Below are 15,332 nucleotides of genomic sequence, written 5' to 3'. Positions count from 1 at the left end.
CATACTTACATGACTATGGGGAGCAGAAATCAATGTTTGGTGAACTGCCAGTTTCCTGCAACAAGGAAGACCTGATCAGTCAAGCTATGATGTGTTTATGACAGAAATTTCCACATGCTGTGCTCTCTAATAAGTATATTTGGTGAAACTTTTAGGTCTGGGGTTTAGATTAATATAGAGAGTAAATTCAAAAGGTTTCTCCTTTTGTCCTTTCAGTTTATGTTTTCCTGGGTTTACATCTGTAAGTGTAAAGTTTCAGCTTCTAGGCTGAGGCGTCACTGTTCTTCCATCATCATAAGATTTACTTTCTGTTATATACTTAGTTGTCCTGGTTTCTTATGCATCACTTATGAAACCTGAAAGTTGAAAATTGTGGTAATCTTTTTCCCCTAGTTAGTGGGTCCTTGTTATGACCGCATGATCATTCTGGGCTTGCTCGCATCTGCAACTTAAATGCAACTTTAGTCATGCATTGTTTCATGGACAAGTCAGGTTTCTCTGATGGAATTATGGATTGTTCCAGTGAAAAGTTGTCCATCTTGAGTTAAACATTAAGATTCATCATTAATAACTCTCCTGTTACGATATATCTTGCACTTCGCTAAAAAATGCAAAAGAACATCACAAAAGAAAACTTGCACACATAATGACCCAAGATATATTTTTTCTCAGCAAAATTATATTACACCAATTGATCAAACTAAAAATCCCTACTCTACACTGTGCTGCTGCTGTCACTGTCATCCCCATGGAAGTGAGTGTTCCTCTGCAAAATCTTCTGAATCTGCAGGTGAACCTCCCCACCACCCAGTGAGCCCATCGAGAAGGACCTCCTCAATGGAAGAACATCTCTATCCTTCCTCACTCCAATACACTCATCTCCCTTACTGCTGATATCACTATTATGCCATGCATTGTTGCTCTTCCTCTTCTCACTACTGACCTGTTGATCTGTAGTAGCATCTCCGGCAGATCCAGCAGCTGCAATGCTGCCTTCTTGCTGCTGTGCCTGTGTGTCTTCTTCTTCCTCATTGCCAGCGACCACCTGGATGACTACCTCCTCGGACCGCCGGAGCTGATCCAGTGGAAGCAGGCAGTGGCTGGTGATGGCTGCTCTGCAGAGTGGGCAATTGGCGTTGCCCTGGAGCCAAGTGTCAATGCAATCGACATGGAAGGCATGGAGGCAACTGGGCAGCATCCTGACCCTCTCCTCCTCCTCGAACTCACTGAGGCACACTGCACACTCGCTCGTGGGAGCTGAATCAGCAATGTTCTTGATAGCCTTCCTGTATCTGAACGTCGGCAGCGCCTGGATGGCCGACTCCTTGAGCCCACGTGCCTCCGCGGGCGTGCCGGAGACCGGGAGGGTGCTGCTGCTGCTGCTGGAGGCGGCGCCACCGCGGCGGCGGCTGATTAGGCCAGCCATGTCGGAGGAGCCGTGCCAGTTGAGGCAGCATCGGATGACGAAGACGTAGTAGGTGAGGAGGAGGACGGAGGTGGTGAGGATGCCGAGCACGGTGAGCACCAGGATGGGGAAGCTGGTGATGGATGGATGGTGAGAGGTGGAAGAAGAGTAAGAGTTGAAGTAAGACGGCAATGGCGGCGGTGGCGGTGGGAACAGCAGCGCTGGAATCTGCGGCATCGGGAAGATGGTGCCACTGCCAGTATCCATGAAAGATATTGGCAGCAGAGTCCGCAACAACCGATCGATGGATTCTGCTGTTTGTGCAACTTGCAGCCTTCAGCTCAGCGAGAACAGGATTACAGAAACTGGTAGGAGCAAGAACCTGCTAATGGACTACAGATGAACGGAAGGTTTCTGTTGGATGCTGATGCATTTGTAGTGTGCTGCCTTAGCGAGGTAGGAGGGAAGAATGGTGGTCAGGTTGGAAAAACGTGGTAAAGGCATGGAAGAAAAGGAACGAAAGGAATGGCTTTGCGCGTCCAAGCTGCAAAGTCTAGGAGAGCAAGTGAAGTGAGCAACAGTGCAAAAGCAGCACCCTGCCAATCGAAGGTCAGGCACTGTGCATGCCTAGTCCATTCTGCCTTAACTGCAGCAGCTTGCAATGGCGTGCTTGTTAGGTCACCTGGACCGGGGGGCGGAGGAAGAAGGAGATGGAGGAGGAGACAGGGACACTGGTGAAATGAAGCTGGTGCGGTTGTCTGACTGACTGGCAAGAAGGAAACGCGGCTTTCTTTCCTTGCTCGACGAGTCGACGTACGCCGGCGGTGTTCCCGACGAGACTATGCAACTTTTGCTCCCTGTTCCACTCTAATTCCTGCTGCTCCACAGTTGCCGTTGCTTGATTGATGCAGCCATGCGTTGGAAGGTTTCGTTTGCTTTCTTGTCACTTGTAGCCTGGAGTGGTAGCCTTCACCGGTCAACAAATCGAGCTTGCTTTTTGGGGCGGTGACAGACTCAACATCTCTGGCCTGGTGATTGCCGGTGCCCAATTATTTGTTACAATGCTACTGCTCCTACCTGCTAATGGTAAAATTAAAATCGCCAGTGCCCAAGCCAGTCTGCTACTGTTACCTTTTTTTTTTTCCCTCAGAGAGCCACTACCACTTCCTGCAAATGGTAAAATAGTTCGACACTCAGAAAAGAGGGGAAGAAATGGAAGGCTGGTTCGAGTTGGCCTGATCCACAACTGTACGTACCTTATTATTAGGTGTCCATTTTGGTAGGCAAAATGTGTGTATCTTGTAGCAACTAGCAAGTACAATTTAGGTCAGGAGGTGATGGCCTTGAGATCTCATTGAGGAATAGATAGATGATGGGAACACTGATGAATCATGCCAAGCTTTTTCAGCAGGAAAAAGAAGACAAACATTCAGACTATCTTTTCTACTGGGGAGAATCGAATCAGAATCGATTCTCAGACTGTTTAGTTATTCCCTTATGTTGTTCTTTATATATTCGGATGCAGATTTGATTAGCTCAAGAAAATGGTCCACAGAAAATGTGCTCTCGAATAGCCATTCCTCTGCAGCATACTATACAGGAAATGCAGTCAGTGCTTGTTCTGGAAATGCGCCAGGACGGCAGCTCTGTCCCCCGTCTCCGAAGTGTAAACGCCGACGAACTCCTCGTAGGTGTACGGCCTGCTCAGAGGGGGCTCGCCGTCGGGGACCAGCTCGGGCGCCGGCGCGACGGCGCAGCACATCTCGGGCATGACGAACGTCGCCACCGAAGTCCGCGCGGCGCGCGCGTTCGTCACCACGCGGTGCTCGCCGCTCCTCACGCCGCCGTTGCTGATCACCTGCACGCCCAGATCCAAGAAATAAGGCCAAATCAAGAGCAAACCGACAGACACGATTTCGTCAGTGCTGCACTGATCCTGGCGATCACCTCCATCTGGTGCCCGAAGTTGACGATGAGCGCGCCCGGCAGGGGCTCGACGTCGACCCAGCCGCCACCGTGCAGCACCTGCAAGCCGCTGACACCGTTCTCCATGAGGAGGGTGACGAGGTTGGGGTCGCAGTGCGGCGCGAGGCCAAGGGTGAGGCTCGGGTCCGGGCACGGCACGTAGTGGTTCACGTTCATGAGCACCGGCCCGGCGCTGAGCTCTCCCTCGAAGTGGCCCTCGTTGATCCCTAGGCCCGCCGCGGTGAGCTGCAGCAGGCGCAGCGCCACCGCCCTCACCGCCGTCGTGTACGCCTCCAATGCCGCCCTGTGGCCACGACTCGGATTCATCAGGATTTCTTGGTTCTGATAACACTACAAGTAATTAAGCTTATATGGTAGTAAATAGTAATGGCCAATTGTGAATCCTGTTAACAAAATTTGTAAAATACCTGAGCCCGGCTGGTTTTTCAGGCCATTGTTGCCTGAATTGGTGAAAGGGGTAGCAGCCGAGCTTGAGGCAGTCCCTCCAGTACAGAACCTTCTCCTGGTCGTTCCCGACGCTGGAGTGGAACCGTGGAAGCTTCTTACTGTCAGTGGAGTAGTGCACCATCTTCTCCTCCGTGGGGAGCATGAAGAACTCCTCTGCGCTGCTCATCATCTCTCTCATCACCTCATCTGCCACGCCATGGTTGACCACCTGTTACAGCCAACAACTTGTGATGATTTCAGAATTCAGGCCACACAGGTTCAGTGTCAGGCGCTGAACAATCTCCATGGTCAGCTATTTATGATCGAGAATTCAAGATCTGTGTACTGCCATAGTGCCATCAATATCGTCAAGCTGCACGGCAGCCAGTAACGGTGAAAAAAATCAATCACGTCGTTCGTTTAGTTCAGACGGAGGCTAGGACCGATAAGCTACTGAAAATCAGATACAAATTCACCTGAAAGAAACCGAACTCTCGCCCTGCGTCGATGATCTGCTCCACAATCTTGCCATGGTCATCTCCACCAAGGTCAACTACAGGTATCGCTGCTGCAGAACATGGCGAGCTCCCCGGTCTCTTTTGCTCCGGGAATACGTAGGATTCAGGCACTGATTGGTAGGCAGCGCCATTCGAGAGAGGCTCTGCCATCTCCCTGGCTCTCTTGCTTGCTTGCGTGTTTCAGACGTGCCTCTGTGTTTCTGCACTTTTATGCAACGATGAAAAGAAGCATCTTTGGATTCAGGGCTTCTGACCGCAGCTGGAAAAGATGCATTTGTCGTTGCATGGAGACTGGTGAATACTCTACCTGCGCAAGTTGACTTTTTTAGGAAAAAAGATCAGTGCTTGTTTACTTGGCCGGCTTGATGGTATTGCAAGCAAAATAATAGTTTTTGATGCCTTGGTCCAGATGCTGATTAGTTTTAGATTTTTCCAATTCTCCAAAATAAAAGGACATCTTTTTCGTCCTGATGCTGGATGCTGAGCGCATCTGTGTGCCCCACTTTGCTTAAACTAACACTCGAATTAATTAAATTTAAACCACTTCATGCGCCAATTAATTTATTTCTGTGATTAGTTCCTGCCACGATCATGTATCTTTTATATTTTGTTGGGGGAAACCTGAAAAATAAGGACTAAGAATCTTAGGAGCATCAAGTAAATCATGCATAATGCATGTTGGTGGTGGCCAACAAAATGTCAGTATCTTATTTGTCATGTCAAAGCAGCAAATGAAAATTGTGCATCTCGGAAGCATGCAGTTCCTGCTGGAAAAATGCATAGCAGCACAAACCCTGCCCTATTCACGATTACCTACTTCTGTGAATGCATAGCACTCATAGCCTCCATCTTCTTAAAATTTAAAGAAATTAAGCAATCTTTATACATCGTTGTAATAAAAATCCATCCCCTTTTGCATTTTTTCACTCTTAAGATGCTCTTGCCGTTCCATTTTCATGCCAGAGGACATGAAAATATCATGACAGAATGAAAAGTAAGCATAGCATGCGTATGAATGCATATCTCTTGTAATATATTTGTAAGGGACTAGGGATATGCTAAATTATGCACTAGTACATCTTGTAGATTTCACCAGTCGTTTATTCCAAGCAAAGACAGATGATCTCTCATGTCCTGTTTAAGCGATCGTTCCAGCAGAGATATCTGACGATGAAGAGATCTCACAAATCTCGAAGCACTTGCAGTGGGATATCTTTTTGTCCCGTGGAAATCCTTCTTTCTTGTACATTGAGTGATCATTTTTATTTTATTTTTGTGAACACCAATGATTAGTGAGTCAGCTTTGAACGAAGTTCCCATGGCATGGATCCTCGTGTTCAAAGATTCCAAAGGCAGGATGACAAAAAGAAAACATGCAAGTATGAAACCATTCAACAGTAATCAGTCTTCAGTCCTCACCATCCATGTTTGTTTTTTGTCTAGACTATGTGCATGATCACACATGAGAACACACCTACCTCCCATTGAGAAAAGGAGAGAAGAAAAAGGGAAGGGTCCAAAATCAAATTGAGAAACATATATACTCCAGGCTTGCATCATTAGAAGGGTAGTTCACTCATCTAGAGAACTGATGCTATCCTTGGAATAGAATACTCTGAAGAAAAGACTCACTATCCTCTGTAAGTGCTAGTAGTTGTAAATGGATGACCTCGTTTAAATCTAGGGGCTTTGATACATCACTATATGCCATTGGAAAGAATTTTCTCAATGGTGTATAAGTGGTGAAATCTAGAACTGCAACACCCTACTCCTGCAACTAAGCATAATATAGCTAAATTTCGGCAGCATCTCTTTTGTATTATGTAGCAAAACAGGCATAAATAATACATGCATGATAATAAGGATTTCAAATATGATATAAGAAGTAAAATAAACTCATAACGGCACAAACCACACCCTTATATCTCGCTTAGCATAAACAAGACTAACTCCCCTTTTAGACAGTAGTTTAACCTGAGCATAGAGTCACATTACTAAAGTGAGTTTTAAAGCATGGACTAGATTATTATTGTGATGAAGAAGTACGTGCATGCTTCTAAGTCCCAAGCCCATCATGATCGTCAACCAGCCTAAACACACCAATAAAATATATAACAGGGTGAGATAAACTCAGCAAGCAATGGTTTGAATATACACATATGTCACATGCGGTTTATTATTAAGTTTAAAACAAAGGTTATATCACAATGATATGCAAGGACATGAGTAATTAAAGGTACACTTCTTCATGAAATAACAACTGCCATTCAATTTCCTAGAATGCCCCATAACCATTTCTCCAAACATTAAAGATGCATGAATGCTATGATGCAACTTCATTTGAGAGTCTAATGTTGGTGACCAGCTTTTATCTCTATATGAAATGCATATGTATGCATATGAATCAACATGAATGCTCAATTCTTTTGATAACCCTTATAATGAACAACACAAGCACCAATCCATAAGACCAATGGCATAGTCAATAGTAATAAAATAGCATGGATTCAATTCAAGGAATGCAAAATAACATACACCATGCACCATCGAACAACATCATCCATAATCTTAATAAATCAGGAAATGAAGCATTCTAGTATAACAACTATAAGTTCAAAAGCATAATTCACTTGTATAGCTTAACAACCAGCAATCATACCATGATTGAGCATGAAGATAAACCAAATTATTGTTCTTAATGTTGTGTACTTTATTTTATTCATAAGAGATGCAAGACATGAATATAAACATAGCATCGGTCACACCGCTATGTTATTTGTCTCTTTACCAAAGATGATGAAGGAAGTTTTTCTAAGAACGACCAGAGGCAATACCACCTTATTCAACAAAAGTGATGACATATTTAAAACTACATTATCAAGTAATTTCATACCATAACATGTTACTACGCTCAAACGCCTCAATTCCCCCAAAATAGCCCCAACAACCATCGATTCACTACAAAACTGTTACTCAATAATTTTGTATCTATTTTTCTACATAACCTATGGAGGTAAATAGATACATTTACCCCATATATAAAAAGAACTAAAATATTTTCAGTCATGCCCTAACTTAATTTGGACATTTAGCATGTTTAATTTGAACTTCAAAGTAGACTGGCAAAAACTCAAACCTAATGCTGGCAACAGAATTTAGAGCTCCATATTAATAAAATTACTCAGGATAAAAAGATGTATGAGTAATGCTTAGAAAAAAAGTTAAAATATCTACAGCATTTTCAATTACACCCATAAGTGATTTGGGCTCTAAAGCCCCCAAAACTACTCAAAACCTGGACATCATAATCAGTCGACGGCATATTATTCAAGAAAATTTGAAAATCCATATCCCTCAATTTAATTAGCCAAAAATTGCATATAAATACAATATGGGACTATTATGAAATCATCTATAACTTTCGTTATTACGGACCTGGTTAATTCGAAACCTAAGACCCTCGAAAATGCAGGCTGTGAAACAGGTGCACAAAAACCCATTTTGATCCATGTGATCCCCATGGGTTCTAACCCTAAATCCCTAAGTCTAAGACCAAAAAATCATCCAATTGTTTGGGACACATCAATTGAACACTAACCTTGAAAATAAAAACTAGGGCTGTAGATCCTCCTCGTTTCCCCTTTCACACCTTTTCTCTTTCTCTTCTCTTCTTCTCTTCCTTGGTTTGGTATTGTAAAAAGTGGCTACTATAGCACATGCAGCAGCAAGACCAAGATGGCAGCAGCCAAGGTTACAGATAGGCTAGGGATTAATGTTTCTAGCCCTCTCGACCATCCAATTGTCCATTGCTTGTAACTCTGTGATCTGGGCTCCAAATGTAACATATGAGTAGTCAAACATAATTGTTTGACGAGATATATGCAACCACGGTCGTCGATCACAAGTAAAAAAAATATATCATTTTTTTGCCCTCTTGCCGCTCCCGTGGTCAACGTTTTTTTTTTTTCTTGAATGTTCAGGGTATTACAAGAAGTATAGGGATGGAGTTTTAGATACATCTGTTATGCACAGGCAATTTTTCATAAAATGGAAATTTTCTTATTTACAATATGTGACTGTGAGTAGCTGAAAGTTATTTCTACATAGCAGTCAACAACTGTAAAAGTTGGAAGTGAACAAAGTGAAAAGCTTCTAAGAAAACAAGCAATCACAATTTATGTACTAGGAAGCTCGAGAAGAAATACCACTAAAAATCTTGCTCACCCTCAAATAAAAACCTAGTTCACTCCTTTGCCCTAGAATAATTTTGTCCAGATACAAGTCAACATCATGATTAACTATGGATCTCAACAATTCACACGATATAAGTGTTGTTTTGTTTTGGACGTATTAATTTTTTTATTCATGTGAAAATTAAACTATTTTCTACCGAATTCATGTGTTCTATGAAACTATTTTTTAGAAATCATGACACTAATTTTAAATTTCATATGCTTCTTCAGAGCATTACTTCAATTACAATTAGCAGTTGTGGAGACAAGACAAAAGGTACATACACAGTACAGAAAAAGGAGTCTCTCCAACTCATAAATACTTTGAGCAATTTTTCTACAAACATCACTAGTATTGGCACTGACTATTGAGTAGCTTCCATCCATCCAACACGCCACTAGTATGCAAAGCAACAACACTACACCAGACAGACGCAAACAACGAAATGCCAGATGAAAAGGAGATGGGCGGAGGAGAAAGAAAACGCAATCGTCCAAAAATGTTCTTGTAAGCTCCAACCAAGGATTCAAACATAACAGATTAAGTAAATGGAGGGCTTAACCATAAAAAGGGATTTGCTTTTCGGACAGCCTATAGATCACCCTCGGAACCTTAGCTTATCTTTAAATTTTACCTGATCTATGAGACCAGATATATTTTATCCTAAATTTTATAATATTATTTAATTTTCATCATAAACTATAAAATCAAACATATTTCACCATAATATAATACCACTCAAATTTCACCCGAAACTATGAAACCAGATATATTTCACCTAACTTTACAATTCTACTCAAATAACACCATAGCCAGTTTTGGAGGGTGATTTTGCCTATGTAATAAGTCTGCATCGGCGGTTAAACCATGCGGACTGACATGTCATTTAATCTTTTTTATTCTTTTCTTTAAGTGGTTTTGCTATATATTGACTCGGTAATGTTGCATCATCATTCAACGTTTAACTGAGCTAACACAGGTTGCCGTCAGTGTCTGTGCTACATGTCACTTAGTCTTGGTTTTATTCTTTTTTTTTTCAAGTGATTTTACCATATATTGACTCGGTCATGTTGCTTCATTATCGTTCGATGTCTAGCTGAGCTAACACGGGCTGCCGCGAGAGTCTGTGCTACATGTCACTTAATCTTATTTTTATTCTTCCTTTTTTTTAAGTGGTTTTGTCATATATTGACTCGATCATGTTGTTTCATCATCATTCAACATCTAGTTGAGCTAACACGGGATGCCATCAGGGTTTGTGCCGCCACGTCTTCGCGAGGTGGATGGTGAACTGGACCAAATTAGCTATGTCACCAGGCCCTTGTGGCAAAAATATTCATGCATACTCACCATTATGGATGAAAATGGACAGGAACCGTTGGAAAAACCCTAACTATTTTTACTTTCACATTTTCTCTAAAAACGGAATCGAAAACGTGAAAGCTAGAAACAGATACAAACTCAAGAATGTCAGGATATCGAAAACGATTCAATCCGAATGGAAATAAGCCGGTATCGGTCGGAAATCGATAATTCAATCAAAAACACCGACCATACGCTACAATTGCCAATAGCTCCCTTTGTGATATGATTTCGCCGCTTGCTATAGATTTACATCATTCACTGCATGCCTCAGCCATGTTTACCACCGCTTATACAGTTACACTAATAATCTCTGTACGAAATGGAACATACAAATTCCCTTCACCATACGCTAAACTACTTCTACTTAGCTAGTCACTAACCTTAATATACATAGCATGTTAGGCTCGAAAAAGAACACAAAAGAACATCTTCTACTAGCTAATTTCTATGCATTTTTTTTGCAGTTCTTTACACTACATTGAGAGTGACAAGAAACTCTGGTGAAGGACGGTGATAGCGGCAGGAGATGGTGGAGCTGGAGCGGTAGAATGGTAAGAGTGGTAGTGGAGGTTCTTGCCGCCGTCAAACTTGCTTCGGTGAAGGACGGCGGGAGCGCGAGCTCAGGTGGCTCAACGACGACCGATAGGAGTGGTGCGCAGAACGGCGGGTGAGCGTGAGCTCAAGTGTCTCAGCGGCGGTAGCTAAAAACGAGAATCTGTAGGAATTTTCTGAATAAAAATGAGATTTAAAAAAATGATAGGGAAAATAGCTAAACCGTTTTGGCTTCGTTTTCACATTAATTTTTCTGTTTTCATCTCGTTCCTATTTAAATCCCAAAAATACAAAAACGGTCGGAAGAAAAGTAGAAAACGGAATGAGATTTTTTCCACCCATTTTTATCCCTACCCATCATATAGGTAAAACTACCTCTAAAACCAGTTAGGGTATTATTTGAGTGGTATTATAAAGTTTAGATGAAATATATCTGATTTTATAGTTTATAATAAAAATTAAGGGCATTATAAAATTAACGATAAAATATATCTAATTTTATAGTTTACGGTGAAATTTAAAGATCAGACAAAATTCAGGGATTGATTTGTAGTTTTTCCTTGCTTTTATTCCAAAGTCCAATACAAGTGTTTGGGGAATTGGTACAGGGGAGGAGAGAGACAGGCAAGACCTAGAAATCAGAGAGGGCGGTCACAAATCCAATCCGAATCCCCTCCAAAAACCCACCAAACAGCCTCCAAGAACAAGAACAAGAACAAGAGAGCATCCTAGGAAAAGAAACAGAGGCAATAAAGAAGCCCAAAAAGACCAAGGAAAGGTAGTATCTTTGTGCCCCAAATAAACTGATCACAAACTGAATCCCTCTTCCTCCTCTAATCACTCCCAAGAGCAGAGCAAACAAGATTTCTTCGATCTGTACTTGAGTTTTCCTTGTAAAGTTTTTGTTTTCGCTTAACTGTTACTAGTCTTGAGTTGTTGAGAAGTTTCAAGAGGAGTGGTGGGAGGGTTGAAGAGCTCGGAGAAGGAAGGAGATGGATCCGGCTTTGCTAGACGACGTCATACGGCGGCTGATGGAGGTCAAGAATCTGAAGCCGGGGAAGAACGCGCAGCTGTCGGAGTCGGAGATTAAGCAGCTCTGCGCCGCCGCCAAGGAGATCTTCCTGCAGCAGCCCAACCTCCTGGAGCTCGAGGCCCCCATCAAAATCTGCGGTATTTCTCCTATTTCTTGTGGCGCCTGAGCAATTTCTTCATGCCGGTAGCACCCGAGATGTCATCTTGGGGATTGGTTTGGTTGGTCAACGGGTAGCACGCTATTTGGTCTGTGCCTTTTTGGGGGTCTTGCTGATGTACTAAACCCGATCTTCTGATTGAAAAGCTAACCATGTCCGTTCCTTCTTAGGTTTTTCATGGCTTGAAGAATCGATTCAGAACTGGAGTGGAGGTTTATTGTATATTAGAAGCTGTTTCTTGTGATTAGGCATTCTGGGAATAGAAACTCTCTGATTGTATTTGCTCACAGAAAACTGCTAATTCTTTAGGGTTGATTCGATGGTCCTACTTTAGATTTTGCACATACGTGCTGATATTCGGATGCTAACTCTCGAGGAATCAATGCATTAGGTGACTGGTGAGTCATTGTGGCCTTCGTCTGATGAAACTTAGGGATGGGGATGGAGCACCAATGGATATCCATGGATCCCCTCCAGTTCCACTTAATTAACTAACTAGACAATTTTTCTACCTCATATTGTAAAGTTAGTTATGTAAGTTGAACTAGAGTGGATCTATGGATCGCTCCACGCCCATCCCTAATGAAACTGCAATGTCAAGATCGTGTTTCAGATGCTCCAAAAATCTGCCATATCCTCAATCTTTTTGGGGGCTCCAGTTACTTGTAGAAGGATATTATCATGTGAAAACCTTGGAGAGAACATTGATGTTTATAACCATGTGAACATATAAATAACAACATCCTATATGGGAAATCAAAGCAGTGTACTTAAACTAAAGTTCACTAAAGCGATTGTAAACTGGATAACTATCATCTTTGTCCTGTATGGAAGTCTTGAGTGTTTGGTATTTCACTTGTATTGTTGACAAGATTGCACACTAAGATAAGCCACTGACAGTTAACATGTGTTTAATTGCTGATAAAGCACGACTATTTTAGCTCCCTTATGGGTTTTCATGCTGTGGCATTGTTGTATGTGACGAGCAATGGCTCCAATGTGCAGATCTATAGGTCATGCAAACAATTTTCATAGCAAAGCTTCATACCATGATATATACCCCTTTCATGCTAGATAAAAAAAATCCTTCAATTAATATCTTGTCGGATAAAAAAAATCTCAAGTTATCTAATGATATCTATAATTACTTAGTTATTTCGAGTATCAGTTAGCCTCAAACTCCTTTAATAAAGCTTCATAACAAATGTTGATCTTGCATATTTTCTTCTGACCAGGTGATGTCCACGGCCAGTATTCTGATCTCCTGAGGCTGTTCGATTATGGTGGATATCCACCTCAGGCCAACTACCTTTTCCTGGGTGATTATGTGGACCGTGGAAAGCAAAGCCTCGAAACAATATGCCTTCTTTTGGCTTACAAGGTCAAGTACCCAGAGAACTTCTTTCTTCTAAGGGGCAACCATGAATGTGCATCAGTAAATCGCATATATGGTTTTTATGACGAGTGCAAGCGCAGATTCAGTGTAAAACTCTGGAAAACTTTCACAGACTGTTTTAACTGCTTGCCAGTGGCAGCATTGATAGATGAAAAGATTCTCTGTATGCATGGTGGTCTTTCTCCGGAGTTGAACAAGCTGGATCAAATACTCAACCTGAATCGCCCCACAGACGTTCCTGATACTGGATTGCTCTGTGATCTTCTTTGGTCTGATCCTTCAAATGAAGCACAAGGCTGGGCCATGAATGATCGAGGTGTTTCATATACATTCGGGCCTGATAAAGTGTCTGAATTCCTTGAGAAGCACGATTTAGACCTCATCTGCCGAGCCCATCAGGTGTGTTGTGCTCTGAAAGAATGTGACTTACTTATTCCCTTGTCAAGCGAATCGAATGTTTACTTATGGTTATCTTGTTGATATTCAGGTCGTCGAAGATGGATATGAGTTTTTCGCTGACCGCCAACTCGTAACAATATTCTCGGCCCCTAACTACTGTGGAGAATTTGATAACGCTGGTGCCATGATGAGTGTAGATGAGACATTGATGTGCTCCTTCCAAATACTGAAGCCTGCGAGGAAGATGTTGGCTGGTTCAACTAATACCAAATCTGGCTTCAAGGTACGCATAATTAACATGGAGGCAGTTTATATGTACCCTCTGCTAAGCACACTATTGTTGCCCTATAAAATTGTTTGGTCATTTTCCTATGATTATGACTGATGTTCTTAATTTGCAAAAACAATATAAACTGATAATGTGGTGTGCTAGTGTTACCATTCGCTACAAAATATTGCAGCCATTTACTTTTTGAACGTGTGAGTATTCAAGCACTTCTCAGTCTGAACACCAAACCTTTCACCAGAACTCTTTCATTGCTTAATGGCACTTCCAAGTTGGCCCAACTGGATGCAATAGTGATTTATAGACATAGTTAAGCCTATCTCTTGCAGTACCTATTATACCAACAAATGACTGCAACCCCTTTACTATTAGCTTGGCGCCTTGCCATTGGCCTTTACAATTGAAATTGATCTGTGCATGTCTGCTTTGACATTGTTTTTTTTTTGTCATTTGAAAATTTATGCCAAGTTGCATGGTTTATCAGATTGCTTTACAATATCTTTGGGCAGATTTCAATTTATCCCATTATATTTCATTTCTAGTTTTATGCTGTGGCAGTGCATGTCATAATCATTAGGGGCATAGTTGGTTCTGGCATTGACCTTTCATACAGTTCAACCCATAATAAAGGTTACATAACAGTTGAACCCATATTTCAAGTAGACCTATCTTGTTTTGTTCCCCACTGAGTATGGCAGAACAAGAATGACAGATGGTCTGAGATGCTAATTCGATATCATATTGAGGATGTAAGGAAAATAGCATTATATCCTCGAATAGTTTGGGTGAACCGTCCATATACATTGGAATAAAAATGAGGAACTGACCCAGCTCTGGTCCTGTACTACATTAACACATTATCATACTTATTGGGAAGGTTGATTTGGATTTGAAACTTGGTTAGCCACAGCCAAAAAGAAAAAGGGAAAAAAAACATTCATTCATAATCGCATGACTCTTTGAGTACCTTTGTGTTTTGATAAATTGGTGACGCCAACACTTAAATGCGACTAAATTTCATATTTTCCCCTCTTTTTTGATAGTCATTGAGAGGATGGTGACAATGGCCTGATGATGAGCGAGCTGCGATCTACCGGGGTATATCTTCAGCGGCTGCAACTAACTAGCATTTTTGCATATACCTCTGGGCCTGAAACAGCAAAGCAGATGTGTACAACTCTCCTCTCGATGGAACTGTACATCTTCCATGTTGGATTAACACTCTTGTAATGTATTATTGTTTCTTTTTTACTGTGTGGATCTCCTATCATATGAGAGGATGTGAATGAAGACTGTTCTCCGTTTCCGTCCTAAATTCGAAAGATTCAGGCAGGCATACTCTAATAAAATAGCTAGAGCCTTTTGGGTGCCGTTAGTCCGAATTTCCATCCAGTGAGCATGGTGATCACAACTGTCAGCGTCAGTTCCTTCCGATTTCTGAATAATATGAACATGGATCTTTTTCCTTTCCTTTTCTTTTTTGGGTTCAGCTGTTTCAATCTGCGTTCAACGTAATATGAGCGTCTGGCAGGAATGAGCAAAGTTATCCATGGTGCAACGCAGCATTGTCAGTTTG

At 41.9% G+C, this 15,332-nt stretch overlaps 3 protein-coding genes across 4 annotated transcripts; 1 reads left to right on the top strand and 2 right to left on the bottom strand.

Annotated features, from left to right (window-relative positions):
* Positions 1–621: 621 nt before the first annotated feature.
* On the bottom strand, positions 622–2,462 carry LOC133920119 (RING-H2 finger protein ATL1-like). The gene has a single exon (XM_062364774.1). The coding sequence runs from the start codon at positions 1,670–1,672 to the stop codon at positions 716–718; it is 957 nt and encodes a 318-aa protein (XP_062220758.1). The 5' UTR covers positions 1,673–2,462; the 3' UTR covers positions 622–715.
* Positions 2,463–2,870: 408 nt separating this feature from the next.
* Positions 2,871–4,576, bottom strand: LOC133920118 (2'-deoxymugineic-acid 2'-dioxygenase-like). The gene is made up of 4 exons (XM_062364773.1): positions 4,294–4,576; positions 3,799–4,046; positions 3,353–3,674; positions 2,871–3,263 (listed from the first exon to the last, which is right to left on the bottom strand). Exons 1-4 carry the CDS (start codon positions 4,483–4,485, stop codon positions 3,015–3,017), a joined length of 1,011 nt encoding a protein of 336 aa, XP_062220757.1. The 5' UTR covers positions 4,486–4,576; the 3' UTR covers positions 2,871–3,014.
* A 6,493-nt stretch (positions 4,577–11,069) lies between these two features.
* Positions 11,070–15,131, top strand: LOC133920117 (serine/threonine-protein phosphatase PP1). 2 transcript variants are annotated; one of them, XM_062364772.1, is made up of 5 exons: positions 11,070–11,263; positions 11,430–11,655; positions 12,911–13,470; positions 13,559–13,753; positions 14,800–15,131. In XM_062364772.1, the coding sequence occupies exons 2-5, from the start codon at positions 11,478–11,480 to the stop codon at positions 14,815–14,817; spliced, it is 951 nt and encodes a 316-aa protein (XP_062220756.1). In that variant the 5' UTR covers positions 11,070–11,263; positions 11,430–11,477; the 3' UTR covers positions 14,818–15,131. The 2 variants fall into 2 exon arrangements, with proteins under 2 accessions (XP_062220756.1, XP_062220755.1); XM_062364771.1 differs by having other exon boundaries at positions 11,412–11,655.
* Positions 15,132–15,332: the final 201 nt, after the last annotated feature.

The sequence above is a fragment of the Phragmites australis genome, chromosome 5, assembly GCF_958298935.1.
Source record: "Phragmites australis chromosome 5, lpPhrAust1.1, whole genome shotgun sequence".
Taxonomy (NCBI): domain Eukaryota; kingdom Viridiplantae; phylum Streptophyta; class Magnoliopsida; order Poales; family Poaceae; genus Phragmites; species Phragmites australis.
The sequence above is the reverse complement of the archived record's forward strand: the minus strand, read 5'-3'. Positions and strand labels throughout refer to the sequence as shown.

Coding starts and splice junctions, on each gene's coding strand:
- LOC133920119 (XM_062364774.1), bottom strand. CDS start 1,672: ATGGATACTGGCAGTGGCACCATCTTCCCGATGCCGCAGATTCCAGCG.
- LOC133920118 (XM_062364773.1), bottom strand. CDS start 4,485: ATGGCAGAGCCTCTCTCGAATGGCGCTGCCTACCAATCAGTGCCTGAA. Junction 3,675..3,798: donor GAAAAACCAGCCGGGCTCAG/GTATTTTACAAA, acceptor TCGTGGCCACAG/GGCGGCATTGGAGGCGTACA. Junction 3,264..3,352: donor ACTTCGGGCACCAGATGGAG/GTGATCGCCAGG, acceptor CTGGGCGTGCAG/GTGATCAGCAACGGCGGCGT.
- LOC133920117 (XM_062364772.1), top strand. CDS start 11,478: ATGGATCCGGCTTTGCTAGACGACGTCATACGGCGGCTGATGGAGGTC. Junction 11,656..12,910: donor GGCCCCCATCAAAATCTGCG/GTATTTCTCCTA, acceptor TCTTCTGACCAG/GTGATGTCCACGGCCAGTAT. Junction 13,471..13,558: donor TCATCTGCCGAGCCCATCAG/GTGTGTTGTGCT, acceptor GTTGATATTCAG/GTCGTCGAAGATGGATATGA.